The sequence below is a fragment of the Narcine bancroftii genome, chromosome 5 (genome assembly GCF_036971445.1).
Source record: "Narcine bancroftii isolate sNarBan1 chromosome 5, sNarBan1.hap1, whole genome shotgun sequence".
Classification (NCBI taxonomy): Eukaryota; Metazoa; Chordata; class Chondrichthyes; order Torpediniformes; family Narcinidae; genus Narcine; species Narcine bancroftii.
The window spans coordinates 228,605,980-228,621,036 of record NC_091473.1 but is presented as its reverse complement, the minus strand read 5'-3'; the positions used below and the strand labels follow the sequence as shown (position 1 = coordinate 228,621,036).

General features: G+C 40.9%; 1 protein-coding gene across 25 annotated transcripts in view; it reads right to left on the bottom strand.

The window, feature by feature from the left end:
- Window positions 1-15,057, bottom strand: part of LOC138764999 (ankyrin repeat and SAM domain-containing protein 1A-like) — a 335,613-nt gene that overhangs the window by 73,179 nt on the left and 247,377 nt on the right. For all 25 annotated transcript variants that reach the window (XR_011358405.1, XR_011358406.1, XM_069941579.1 and 22 more), the window contains one exon: window positions 10,381-10,488. Coding sequence is in view for 23 of the 25 variants with exons in the window: in XM_069941579.1 (XP_069797680.1) it covers window positions 10,381-10,488 (108 nt within the window). In the remaining 2 variants the exon portion in view is untranslated. The remainder of the gene's footprint in view (window positions 1-10,380; window positions 10,489-15,057) is intronic.

Here is a 15,057-nt window from a genome sequence, read left to right as displayed (position 1 = left end):
AGAGAGGAGGAGGAAAGCATCCAGAGAGTTTAGGGAAAGCAAGGGGAGGTTTTAATTACAAGGGAGGAGGCTATCAGGAAATATAGAAACGTATGTTAATGCTGTGATGTTGGAACCTGTTGAGACAGACCACAAGGTTGCCTTCCTCCAATTTGCTTGTGACCTCGCAGTGGCAGTATAGTAGGTCATGGTCAAACATGTTCAGGACGGGAAGTGGAATTAAAATGGGCTTTGACTGGGAGATCCTGATGTTGCGACGAACAGAGCAAAGGTGCTCAATGATGTGATTCCCCCAATCTGCGTCGTCTCCTTGATGGAGAGGAAGCAGCACCAAATCCAGGAAATTACCCCTACAGATTGGCAGGTGAAGTACAGCTCAATTGGAAGGACTGCTTTTCGACCCTGAATGGTAGTGAGGGAGGAGGTGTTAGTGGGGTTGCAGGGCACAAATCGTAAGTACATGATATGTGAGCACATAAGTATGTCTGGCACACAAATTAAAGTTTACCCACGCTCTATACAAAGCAAATTTGAAGCAGCATTAACATAACATAACAATTTACAGCACGGAAACAGGCCATTAGGCCCTTCTAGTCCGCACCGAACCAAACACCCCTCTCTAGTCCCACCTCCCTGCACAATGCCCATAACCCTCCATCTTCTTCTCATCCATATACCTGTCCAACCTTTTCTTAAATAATACAATTGACTCCGCCGCCACTATTTCTCCCGGAAGCTCATTCCACACGTCTACCACTCTCTGAGTAAAGAAGTTCCCCCTCATGTTACCTCTAAACCTCTGCCCCTTAATTCTTAACTCATGTCCTCTTGTTTTAATCTTTCCTCCTCTTAACAGAAATAGTCTATCCACATCCACTCTGTCTATCCCTTTCATAATCTTAAATACTTCTATCAAATCCCCTCTCAACCTTCTACGCTCCAAAGAATAAAGACCTAATCTGTCCAATCTCTCCCTATACTCTAGATGTTTAAACCCAGGTAACATTCTGGTAAACCTTCTCTGCACTCTCTCCACTCTGTTTATATCCTTCCTATAACTAGGCGACCAGAACTGCACACAGAACTCCAAATTAGGCCGCACCAACGTCTTATAGTCTCAACATCACCTCCCAACTCCTATATTCCATGCAATGATTGATAAAGGCCAGCATACTAAAAGCCTTCTTCACCACCCTATTCATGTGAGTTTCTACCTTCAGGGAACGATGTACCGTTACTCCTAAATCTTTCTGCTCTTCTGTATTCATCAATGTTCTCCCATTTACCACGTATGTCCTGTTCTGATTCTTCTTACCAAAATGAAGCACCTCACACTTATCAGCATTAAATTCCATCTGCCATTTTTCAGCCCACTTTTCTAAGCAGCCCAAATCCCTCTGCAATCCTTGAAAACCTTCTTCATTATCCACTATTCCACCTATCTTAGTATCGTCTGCATATTTACTAATCCAATTTACCACCCCATCATCTAGATCATTAATGTATATAACGAACAACAATGGGCCCAATACAGATCCTTGAGGCACACCACTGGTCACCGGCCTCCAACCTGACAGACAATTATCCACTACCACTCTCTGGCCTCTCCCTTTCAGCCAATGTTCAATCCATTTGACTATCTCAAAATTTATACCTAAAGACTGCACCTTCTTAACTAACATTCCATGTGGAACCTTATCGAAGGCCTTACTGAAGTCCATATAGACAACATCCACTGCGCTACCCTCATCCACATTCCTAGTCACCTCTTCAAAAAATTCAATCAGATTGGTCAAACATGACCTTCCTCCCACAAATCCATGTTGAGTGCTCCTGATCAGACCCTGTCTATCCAGATGTTTATAAGTACTATCTCTAAGAATTTTCTCCATTAATTTACCTACCACAGACGTCAAACTTACAGGCCGATAGTTGCCAGGCTTCCTCCTTGAACCCTTTTTAAATAACGGAACCACATGCGCAATGCGCCAATCCTCCGGCACTATCCCCATATCTAATGACATTTGGAAAATTACCGCCAGAGCCTCTGCTATTTTCTCCTTCACTTCTCTCAATGTCCTGGGGAAGATCCTGTCTGGTCCCGGAGACTTATCCACCTTTATATTCTTCAAAAGCCCTAAAACTACAACTTTTGTAATCTCTATATTCCCCATATTTACCCAATTTGCTTTTTTTTATCTCACATCTCCCAATATCCTTCTCCTTAGTGAATACCGAAGAAAAGAAACTGTTCAATATCTCCCCCATTTCTCTAGGCTCCACATACAGTTTTCCGCTCTGATTCTCTAAGGGACCAATTTTGTCTCTAGCTTTCCTTTTACCATTAACATATTTGTAGAACTCTTTTGGATTAGTTTTCACCCTGCTTGCCATAGTTTCCTCGTACCTTCTTTTAGCTTTCCTAATTCCTCTCTTAAGATTCCTCTTACATTCAATGTATCTTTCAAACATCCCCTTAACTCCATGCTTCTTATATCTAATGTATGCCTCCCTTTTTCTTTGAACCATGTTTCCAATATTCCTTGAAAACCACGGCTCTCTCAAACCTTTTGCCCCTCCTTTTAACCTAACAGGAACATAAAGCTTTTGCACTCGCAAAATCTGATCTTTAAAAGACTTCCATCTCTCTACTACATCCTGCCCATAAAACAAATTGTCCCAATGCACACCCTGCAAGTCCTTTCGCATCTCCTCAAAACTAGCTTTTCCCCAATCAAAAACCTCAACCCTTGGCCCTGACTTCTCTCTTTCCATAATGACATTGAAGCTGATGGCATTATGATCACTGGACCCGAAGTGCTCACCAACACTAACCTCCGTCACTTGACCCATCCCATTTGCCAACAGTAGATCTAACACTGCTCCTTCTCTGGTTGGCACCTCTACATATTATTGTAAAAAACTATCTTGCACACATTTCACAAACTCTAACCCATCTAGTCCTTTCACAGAATGTGTTTTCCAATCTATATGTGGAAAATTAAAATCTCCCATAATTACAACTCTGTGCTTATCACAAATATCTACTATCTCCCTACAGATTTGCTCCTCTAGGTCTCGGTCCCCTCCGGTGGTCTATAATACACCCCTACAAGTGTAACCTCTCCTTTCCTACTCCTCAGTTCCACCCAAATAGCCTCCGTGGATGTGCCCTCTAATCTATCCTTCCAAGGCACCGCTGTAATATTTTCCCTGACAAGCAATGCAACCCCACCTCCTCTTGCCCCTCCAACTCTATCACACCTAAAACAACGAAACCCAGGGATATTCAGCTGCCAATCACATCCCTCCTGCAACCATGTCTCACTAATCGCTACCACATCATACTTCCAAGTATCAATCCACACCTTCAGCTCATCCACCTTTTTTACAATACTCCTGGCATTAAAATATATGAATTTCAGAGATTTCCCAATTTTTAATCCCTGTTTTCCCTCATCTTTAATAACATTATTTACTTTTCCTGCCAATTGCCCTTCATCTTCTTCCAGAGCATTTCCCTTCTCTATCACCTGCCCATCCATATTCAAATACTTACTACAAATTTTCTTTGTTTGCATTCTAACCTTCTCCTTACTGCTCTGTACTATTTTGTTCCCTCCCCCCAACCATTCTAGTTTAAAGGATCCTGAGTAGCCCTAGAAAATACCTCTGCCAGGATTCTGGTCCCCCTGAGAAAAAGAGATGCAGGAATAGGCCATTCAGCCCTTAGAGCTGACTCCACCATTCAAAACAATCTCAGCTGATCCTCTAACTCAATAGTTCATTTCTCCTCTTTACCATGTGTTTCAATGCCTTGTATTCAGAAATCCATTTCCTTTTTCAATATACTCACCCACCAAGTGAAAACATTCTCCTTCTCTTAGACTACATCTCTTATCCCTTATCCAGAGATTGTAAACCCTAGTTCTAGACTGCCCCTGCCAGGGGAAGAATATTTCCATGAATCTAACCTATCAAATATTATTCAATTAAATCTCTCATGAGTGAACGTAGCTGAGCCAAAAAACACCTTTCTTCAATAGTCGTGCTGTTCCAGTAATCAATTAGGCAAAACTCTGCTGCTCTCCCTGGTCTGTTCAGAAAGGAAAGGGTTATCATGTGAAGAGCGCTTCAAGCTCTTCACCTGTACATGTTGGAATTTAGGAGAATGAGGGGGGGAAATCTGACTGAAACATTTCCAAAGTTTAAAGTATATGTAGGAAGGTTGTTTCCCATTGCAGGAGAGTCAAGGACAAGAGGGCACAACTTCAAGATGGAAGGGCATTCACTTAGAACAGAGATGCAGATGAATTTCTTTGGACAGAGGGTGGTAAATCTTTGGAATTTGTTGCCACGTTGTTGTGGAGGTCAAGCCAGTGGGTACATTTAAAACAGAGATTGATAGATTCTTCATTAACCAGGACATCAAATATATGAGAAGGTCAGGGCTGAGTGGGAAAATTGATCAGCATGTAATTAAATGGTGAGGCAGACTCGATAGGTTGAATAGCCTATTTCTCCTATTGCAAGGAAACTGCAATTACATTCAATACTCTTAGTGTGCCCATGTCTTGAAAGACGAGCTTGTTTCTATACTCTCACGGTTAAGGCCAACATACAATTTGCTGACTTAACTGCTTGTTTGCTCTTGAATGCTTTCTTACAATGACGAATGTACAAGGCCTCTCAGATGCCTTTGAACATCAACATTTTCCAATCTGCAACCTTCAAAATGACAAGTTCACAACTGTTTTTATTTCTCCTCACTTCACATTTATCCACAATACACCTGCCATATATTTGCCTACTCATTCAGCCTGCATAAACTGCATCTACCTCAAACCCCTTTCCTTGTTTCTGGTTTAAATCTCATCAGCATCGCACAGATAAGGTTGAATTTGGTTGAATCCACACTGAGGACTACTTAACTAAAAATCTGGAAGTTTCTCAAGGAGGAATGACAAACCAATTGCAAGCTCAGTAGATTTTCTCCATCAGCATCACAGGAAGAATGATTTGTAAATGTGTGACATTTTCAATGTCTTTGGAGAAATAATTGATGGAAGAAACATCAATGTGAGGTCAGCGATAAGGTGAAGAAACATTAGAGCAGCTTTCATCATCATAATGTGCTCTCTCAAAAGTAAGGTATGAATGGAGTCAACATTGTGACTAAGATAATAATACTGTTGTGCTCAGGTTTCCAGTTGGTTAAATGGTTCAATCAGTCCAATTATAAAAGACATCCCTATACATGTACAACAGAGAGAATGCATATTTAATTTTACCCTTCGTCTCCATATGAGATTACTGCTGAGAGAATTAAATTAACAACCCAGATTTCATGGCAAGAATCACAACACAAATGGAATTTGCCATGTCGATTCCTTGAGGTTGACGTTAGCATTGGGATTTCTCTGCGTGATTTAACACACAAGTCAAGGTGCCTCTGTTGGTTGCAGATGTAGATTGGAGATTAAAATTAATCCTGAGGTCAACAGTATATTCTTGGTCTTATTGCCCATTACTTACAAAGGTGACTAATTCAAAAGATTTTACACCAGGTACCAGACACCAATCAGTTGGGTGAATGTCCAGAGGGCTTGAATAATAGGGGGATGTTGGATGGGTTGGGTCTTTTCTTCCTGAAGCGCAGATGGTTGAGGAGTCACCTCAAAAAAGGTTTATAAAATTATGGGGGACATGGTGAAAGTGAATGCTCAATCCCAACACCCCCCGACCCCCCGCATAGATTTAAGGTGAGAATGGAGAAATTAATGTGGGACCTTTGGACAATTTTTCCACTCAGAGAGATGTGCATATCTGGATATAAGAAGTTATGGAAGCAGGTACAATTCTGACATTCAAAAGACATTTGGACAGATATACAAAAAGATTTAGAAGGATATGGACCAAATGCAGGGAAATGGGACCTGCTCGGAATCCCAACTTGATCCACATGAATGAGTTGAGCCAAAGGGCATGTTAGGGACTGAACCTGTTTGGAGTGTCACAAAAAAACAAGTGGGTCAAACACAGGTTGACACAAATGTGGCCAGTCACTTAAAGCAACTATCACTGTAAATCTGACCAAATGATGCCAAGTCCACATTTTGAGAAAGATGAACTTTTTAAAAAAACAAAGACACTTGCAAGTTCAAGAAGATCCTGAAAAACAGAAGAAACTTAAAAATTTCAAAGCCTGTGACAAATTTTTTGGCCCATCATGAGCATGTAGCCAAAAGTGGATATTTGGAGGTCAAACATACATTTCAGATAAAATTCAACACATTAGAGAACAGTGAGATACCACAAATGAATCGCTATTTTACAGGTGCTACATGATCCAATGACCACTGATCTTCCACCGAGATCTCTTACGGTTATTAAGGGTACAACAAAGCTCATGACAGCAGTAAATTATGGCAAGTGTTAGCTGAGCAACTAAACTGAAAATACCCAATTGCTCAAGGCAATAATCAAAGCTACATTTTAGTGCAAATTACTGCATAGCATCTGTGCTGAGGAGCAGAAGGATGAGAAAATTCATGATAATCAAATTTGGTTTAGAACCAGTTACAAATGTGCCAAGGATTTAAATGGCAGCATTTTGCACATCTCATAGACATTTCAATGAGTTACTTCAAAATCAACAGACAAAAAATTGCAAACATACACTAGGTGCCCCAGTTTATCAATATGACAACTGGGTTGGTTCATGTGGAAAATGTAGTATTTTTCACACATCATTTGACCATTAACTTGATTGGCAAATTGTGCAGAATCATGGAATGATTAATATATTTATTTAATGTATTTATTCAATAATGCTGAGAATGCAAGATATACTGTGAAATGGTGCTTATTTGAAAACCACATCTATTCAATCAAGTTATTTTCTTTAGACAAAAGTTAAAATAATTTTAAAAATATATGAATAAAATTTCTACAAGTGTCCTTATAATTACAACATAATAAAGGGAAGATTACCCACACCATAAGCCCAACAGACAAAAACGTCCTGCCTCCCTCAAGGTTTGAAGCAAATAGCAGTTACCAAAAATAAGCCTCTGGAGGTACAATCAGAACAAGTAATTGCGACAGAGGAATACTTGCCAAAGAAGAGATCACGTAAAATTGTATGGTGATCACAATGTCATTGTTCTAACATCAGGTCATTTGCAAAAGCCCTATACCTAATCCAGTTCCCTTCTGAAAGTCATTGTTGACTCTTCATGCAGCACACCTGAACATAACTGGCAAGTCCAAATTAATTTTGGAAAGGCAGCAGTGAGGAATTTTCTTGAAATTTATTTGTCTATCAGGAGAAGGCTTTCTCACAATGCTGCTGGATTAAAAATACAGGTCGAGTACCCCTTATCCGAACCACCGGAATGCTCCAAAATCTAAAACTTTCTGAGCGATGACATGACACCACAAGTGGAAAATTCCATACCTGACCTCACTTGCCCATGTGGGGTTCCAGTTTGTTACCAATCATCGTCACCGCCAGATCTATGTGCATTACTCTCTGTGATGACTCCGGAGGAAACATTTTAAAAAGCCGTCCAGCAGAATTTCTTGTATTTGGTGCTGCATTTATCTTTTGTAAGCAGAGATCAAGTTTTTTTTTTGTTAAGTACAAAACATTATTTTCATGTGAAATCCGAAATTCATCTCCACTTAAAATGCCATGTTTGAGTGTAACATGACTAACAACATTATTGTGTTGAAACAAGTGTACTGTAACCTTTTGTTCAAAACATAGCATCCATCGTAGGTGGAAACTGAAAGCTTGCCGTTGTTTGTTGTTGTTTAACAGCTGATACAGGTATGCTACTGTGCTGCTCAGTTACCCTAATCACAATTACAAAATGCGAAACAATCCAAAATCGGAAACACTTCTGGTCCCATGCATTTCGGATAAGGGGTACTTGACCTGCAGTAGGATTTTAACAGAAGTGAAAAACAAAAGCATTCTATTTCCAAGTCAGTTGTAATGATATAGAGGGTATTTGCAAATGGTGATAGTCCCTTAAGGCTGCTACCTGTGTCTCTTTAAGATGCAAAGGTTGTGGATTTGGACAATGCACTCAAGGGACTGATCACTCGATAATTTTATATCACTTCCTCATGAGAATATTGCCATTTGCAAATCCCCTCGAAATTGTGTATCAGCCTCCATACTATCTTGGGTACTGCATTTTCTTGTTATGACTGGGGCACAGGTTGGCTTGCACAGGTTCCCCCCCCCCCCCCCACCCACCCCCCCACTACACTAGATGCTGTTTCTCACATTCACATGCAGTTGCTGACCAAGGATCAGTCATCTAACTTAATGGTAATGAGAGGAAGCACAATTCTAACACTGATGGCCCATAATGTGCAGAGATGCTCGACTTGGTCGGTTCTGATTCATTCTTATTTAGTACTGTGGTAATACCAAACAGTGCAACAGGGAACCTAAAGATACAATTTCAATAATGCCTGGACGGTGCCCACTTCTCAAAATCATGAACTACAGTAATTCATTTCTGATGGCTAGATTGGTTAGATGTCATTGCTTTTCCCTTGTAATGGTCTCCTGCTCCCAGTCACAGCTCTGGTTGACTCGCACCATCTGGCCTTATTTGCTGACTTGCCTCTGCGAAAATAACCACAGCTTCCCTGTACAACTGAAATTCCTTACTTTTCCATACAAGTCAAATAAACCAGCTCCACCAACAATTTCCAGGTTCAGTGAATTTATAAAATATGCTGCCTGTCATTCTGTCCTCTACGCCTCTTTCAATCTGATCTTCAAAGATTTGTTTACATACACCCTAGAATTGGGAAATCCTTTAAAAATCTATTGTTTTTCATCGAGTATCATTCTTTCAATAATTCACAGAACATTTCAACAATATCCCTTCTACCTCATGAAATTTTTTTTACTATCAAAGGTACAAAAGGGATCATTCAGCTGATGGTGTATCATGCAGTTGCTTTATTCCTTGATTGGTAGAGTATTTGGTAATACTGAGGACGTCGTTTACCCCAGCAAGGCATTGACCAATGACTATCATTTTCTGAACTCTCAATAGAACACAACAGCACAGTACAGGCCCTTTGGCCCTTGATGTCTTACTGTATATTCCTTTAAAAAAGTACTAACCCTCCCCCCCATCCCATAACCTCTATTTTACTTTGATCCACGTGCCTGTCCAAGAGTCTCTTAAATGCGCCTAATGTTTCAGCCTCCATCACCATCCCTGGCAAGGCATTCCAGGCATCCCCAACTCCCTGCGTAAAAAAAACACACCCCTGATGTCTCCGCTGAACTTTCTTCCTTCACTTTGTAATCATGATCTCATTGAATGGTAGAATGGGTGTAAACAGCCAAAAGATTTAATCCTGTGCCCAAATACTGATGCTTTGCTGCTTTCAACAGTAACATCATATCAAATGCGTGAAGTGCCATAACTCAAATGTGTGACACAAACTAATCCATGCAGTAACAAAATGAAAATAGAAGATATACAGATTTGACAGTTTGTAATAGTTGGCTGTTTGTTCCCCCCCATAGTCTTTAAAAACGAAGCTAAAAAACTGGTTGATCAAACAGTCCAAAAAACTGGAAAATGTATCTATTTTGAGAGAGTGAATGAAAATACAGGGGAAGAAAGAGAGGGAGGATGAACATATAATGAAACATTACACACCAGACCTACAGACAGATGAGTCTCTTTTTTAGATACAAGTGATTGAGTGAAGTCCTGTTACTGGTGTCAGCTTGGAAGAAAACTTGCTCATAAGCTGAGCATTACAACTATGTGGATGCAAATGTTCATCACTCTCTAACATCTCAGAAAGCGACACCATCTTCCCAGTGGCATGGAGTCCTGATTAATATTCTTCTATAGATATCATGATGTTTTCACAATGCATTATTCCAGCTATTCATGAATCTAAAACTGTTAGGATTCTAAAAAAAACTTCCAATACCGGCATGCACACATGCTTGCATGGATAAGTCATGTAAATTACGGATAAACCAGCAAAGACTTGAATATGTAGAAGTGACTGGTCTTCCACTCCTGTTAATTCATTTAATAATTTAACCACAAATTTATCCCGTTAATTTGAGACAAATATAAACACCCGAGATTTCAACAACTATACGTTTGGCATTCACCATTGCCACTTCTTGATGACCAGCTAGTTTTAGCGAAAATAATTTCTTCGTTGCAACCGCTGCAACCGTGTCTGCCTGTCCCGCATCGGACTTGTCAGCCACAAACGAGCCTGCAGCTGACGTGGACGTTACCCCTCCATAAATCTTCGCCCGCGAAGCCAAGCCAAAGAAAGAAAGACATGGCAACAATAAGGCTGCCTTACCTTCAGCTGGGAAGCTCGCGGGGGTTTCTGAGGTGGTTCTTCGTTGGGCCGTTCGCCAAGAGATGCTAAGATTCGCTTTCGATGACCAGGCAAGGTTATTTTCAGAACCTAAAATAGAACACAATTTAACATGGAAATTTAAATTATCTGACAAAACTGAGTTTATCCTCTTTCACTCAAGGAGGGATTAAATCAACTGAGTATCCTCGAGCTCCAAGAACACTTCTCAGATAAAGTCATTCAAGGTCAGAGTGCATGAAGAGGAGGTCAGGAAAACCAGTTCTTTCCGCAAGTTAAAGACAGATAAATTCATCTGATCATAATTATTATTCAATAATAATCTATCACAACCTGCAAGCAGTCTGCTCCACAAAATGATGTGACCTTGCTGATCCGTCATGTGCATTAGATTGACTTGAAGGAAGCAGTAAGATCACCAAGTCAGATACAGGATTCCATTCCACAAAACAGAAATAAACTGCTTTTTCAACAACCATTTTATGCTGCAACATCATTATAAGACCTCTGTGAACTCATTCACCGCAAAACATGGTATTGCTGATAATATCCATACAGCAAGATATCCTAATTTTTAAGTGAAACATTCCCCAAGGATTAAATTATGTATGAATGAATGAAAGGAACCAGATACGGAGAAGCCAAATTTATACACGATTAATTTTCCTTCATTTCCAATTACAACAGGTTTGAATATAATAAAATGTAAATAAATTCTTTAAAACATTCTCCCACACTTAAGATGCAATTTCCTCTTGAACCCGTTTGCATTTCACATACTTCCAACAGCCAAGTGGGCGATCTGATTGTACACCTTTTTAACCAAAGATGATCTTGAATCAATTGTTTGAAGATATGGCCCACCACTTTTGAAACAAATCCATTCAAATGTGACCAGATGTCTCTCAAGTGCCCCTCCTTTTCTACCTTGCAGTGAAAACTAAGCATAACAAAATTCTGTGATCCAGACAACTTTGTCAATAATATATGCTCAGTTTTCAACAGCAAACCATTTCTGTAGTGAATGAAGCAAATCAAATAATGTTGCCTGACACCAAAAGCAATTCCAAGACCCTTCTTTTGTGTTAAATAAATAAATCAAGCAGAATTTTTTTTTTTAAATCGCTTTTTTTAAATTCATTGAATTCCCTTAAAATATTGTCCTTATATGCCAAAGTACAAGCCAACTTTTGCCAGCAAACCGTTAAAAAGCCCATTCTTTCCCTGACAAAACACTAACAGCCCTCATGAGAAACGAATGGAACACATAGGTGCTGAAGGTTAGCTACATAAATCTGCATTAATGATTGCTTGAGAGAAAAACATGCTTAGAAATCCAAAGGGAAGAGTAAAAATGTTGAAGACATTATAGTTGTTTATACAACAATTGGTCACGTGGCTGATAGGGAGGGTTTGAGTATAGGAACAAGGATACCTTACTGCAGCTGTACAGGGCCTTGGTGAGACCCCACCTGGAGTATTGTGTGCAGTTTTGGTCACCTTATCGAAGGAAGGATGTTCTTGCAATGGAGGGAGTGCAGAGGCAATTCACCAGGCTGATACCTGGAATGGCAGGAATGACTTATGAGGAAAGATTGCACAAATTGGGATTGTACTCGCTGGAGTTTAGAAGATTGAGAGGGGATCTCATAGAGATGTATAAAATTCTGGCAGGACTGGACAGAATGGATGCAGATGGGATGTTTCCAATGATGGGAAAATCCAGAACTCGGGGCCGTGGTTTGAGGATAATAGGACTGAGATGAGGAGAAATTTCGAAACCCAGAGGGTGGTGAATCTGTGGAATTCATTGCCACAGAGGGCAGTGGAGGCAGGTACATTAAATATATTTAAGAGGGAATTAGATCTATTTCTTCAGTATAAGGGTATTAAAGGTTACGGAGAGAAGGCGGGGACGGGGTAATGAACTTTAAGATCAGCCATGATCTCGTTGAATGGCGGAGCAGGCTCGAAGGGCCGAATGACCTACTCCTGCTCCTATCTTCTATGTTTCTATGTTTATAAAGCTTTCTACGGGAGTGAAACATGAAATGCCTGCAGACTGTCGCCTAATTTAAAAGGCGGGATAAAGGGAAGAATCCAAAAGGAGTACAGACCAATAGACAAATTGTTTTAATTGGATTTAATAAAAGGTCAGGAGAGAGAAAAGGTGAGAATTGATTGGGGGGGGTCTATTTTTGGCTCTATTAAGGGAGACAGAGGGAAAATGCAAAAGAGAGCTAGACGATGAGAAAAAGGGAAAGTTGTTGGTGGGGGGGGGGGGGAGTAAATGACAACCAGAGAAGTCAGTTAAAGCCATCCAGTTGGAGGGTGCCCAGATAGAATTTGAGGTATTGTTCCTCAGTGGCAGTGCATGTCGGTAAGGGATTAGGATAGGGAATTTAAATGGATGGCCACTGGAAGATCCACACTATTAAAGCAGATAGAGCCAAAGTGCTCAACGAAGTGATCTCTTGTGTTTCCGATGGAGAGGAGATCCACAAATCTAATTGTTTCCACTTGCTCCTGCCCTACCTAATTGGTATCTGCTACTTGACTCTGTTTTTTTCCCCTCTGGTCCAGTCCCTTCCCATCTATATCGACTATACTTCACATGCCTTACAGAACTTCAACAACTTCCAATTCCCTGAGATCAACCACCGCATCTTTGTCATGGACTTCCAATGACTATACACCTCCATATTGAAAGCATCAAAGCCTTTTGTTTCTTTCTCAACAACAGACCAACCAGTCCCTCTCCGACTGGCAGAACCAGCCTTCAACCTCAATAACCTCCTTCGAGTCATCCCTCGTCAGGTCAAAGGGTAGCCATGGGTACTCACATGGTCCCCAGCTATGCCTGCCTTTTAGCTGATTACATGGAGTAATCCATGCTACAAGCCTACATAAGCAAGGCTCCTCAACTCTTCCTCTGCTATGTCGACAATTATTTTGGTGCTGCCTCATGAACCCACGATGAGCTCGCCAACATCCATCCGACCTCAAATTCCCTTTGTCCATTTCTGGCAACACTCTGCTTTGATCTCTCTGGCTCCATCTTGGTAGACAAACTCTCAAAAGACATCTTCCACAAACACACCAACTCCCACAGCTAACTCAGCAACATCCTGCCACCTTCAACAATTCCATTCCTTTCTCTCAATTTCTGTTGCATCTGCTCCAAGGACAAGGTCTTTCATGCCAGATCACCAGAGATGTTCTCCAAACAATGTGGCTTCCCCATCCACCACCATCAACTCAGACTTCAACTCATCTGTCCATCTGGCCTGGCCCCCTCCACTCCCACATGCAACAAGGACATTACATGATCCCCCTCGTCTTCACCTACCAGCCCACCAACCTTCAAATCCAGCTTATAATCCTCCGCCTTTAATGCCACCTACTATGTGATTCCACCACCAGACACATCTTCCATTCTTTTTCCTTCTCCGCTTTCCACAGAGACCGCCACTCTGTGACTCCATTGTCCATTTCTCCCTTCCCACCAATCATCCTCTCTGCCTATGACTGCACAAGGTGCTCCACAAGCAACACTTGACTTGTGAACCTGCCTTCTGTATCTGGTGCTCCATTTGTGTCCTCTCGAAATCAGAGACTGGACGTAGAGTGGAAGATCACTTCTGTCTGCTGCAATAGAGTGGATCTCCCAATGGCCCCACAGTTACCTGCCCCATTCCCTTACTGACATGTCTGTCCATGGTCTCATGGATTTCCAGACTGAGACCATCAGTAAATTGGAAGAACATCACCTCATATTATATCATATTTCATCTGATCACTCTCCAAATGGTCCAATTAACACTGTTTGTCAGTTGCCCTGTACTCCTCCCTTTTGCATTCTTCCCTTTTCACCAGCCTTTTGATGGAGATGCCTGCCTGCTTTTCACTCACACCTTGAGGAGGAGCTCAGGCCCAAAATGGTAATACATCTTTACCTCCCATGGGCACTGCAAGACTGTCCAAGTTCCTCCAGCAATTCTGAGCTTTCTACGGGTGATGGTCAGTAGGCAGAAATGCAGTGAACAAATTTTAAGGCTGTATTTGTGAATATGCAAAAAGGCATGGGATTAAATTCAAGGGTTTTTATAAGTGTGGGGAACAGAAGTAACCTCAACATCAACATCCACACATAAAATCTAAGCAAAATTTGTCAATAAGGGGCTTTGAAAAGGCAGATGGAATTCTGTTCATTTTATCTGAAAAAACAAATGCAAAAGGAAGTTTACATTAGAATTGCAGATAAATGCCCTACATTGCAATTTAAACACTGTGTTTCAACGCTGGTCACCACATCATGGAAAGATAGGACTGCACTGAAGAGAGTACAAAGAACATTAAGAGTGTTGCTCAGACTGATAAATGTAGCTGTTGTTATGGACCACGGATTGACCTTTTGGACTTTCATTATAAAGGATGGATTTCTGCTTGTGGTACAGCTGAGTGCTGACTCACCAATTGCTTGGAACTTTAGAGAACGAAGGGAGAATCCAGCTGTGAAGCAGAGAGTGACAGAAGGGCAGTTGGAGCGACAGAGGGCAGCTTTTTAAGTAATTTTAATTTGTAACCTATCTCGGCTGCACCATTTCATCAGATGCAAGGATCGACAATGAGATAGACAACAGACTCGCCAAGGCAAAT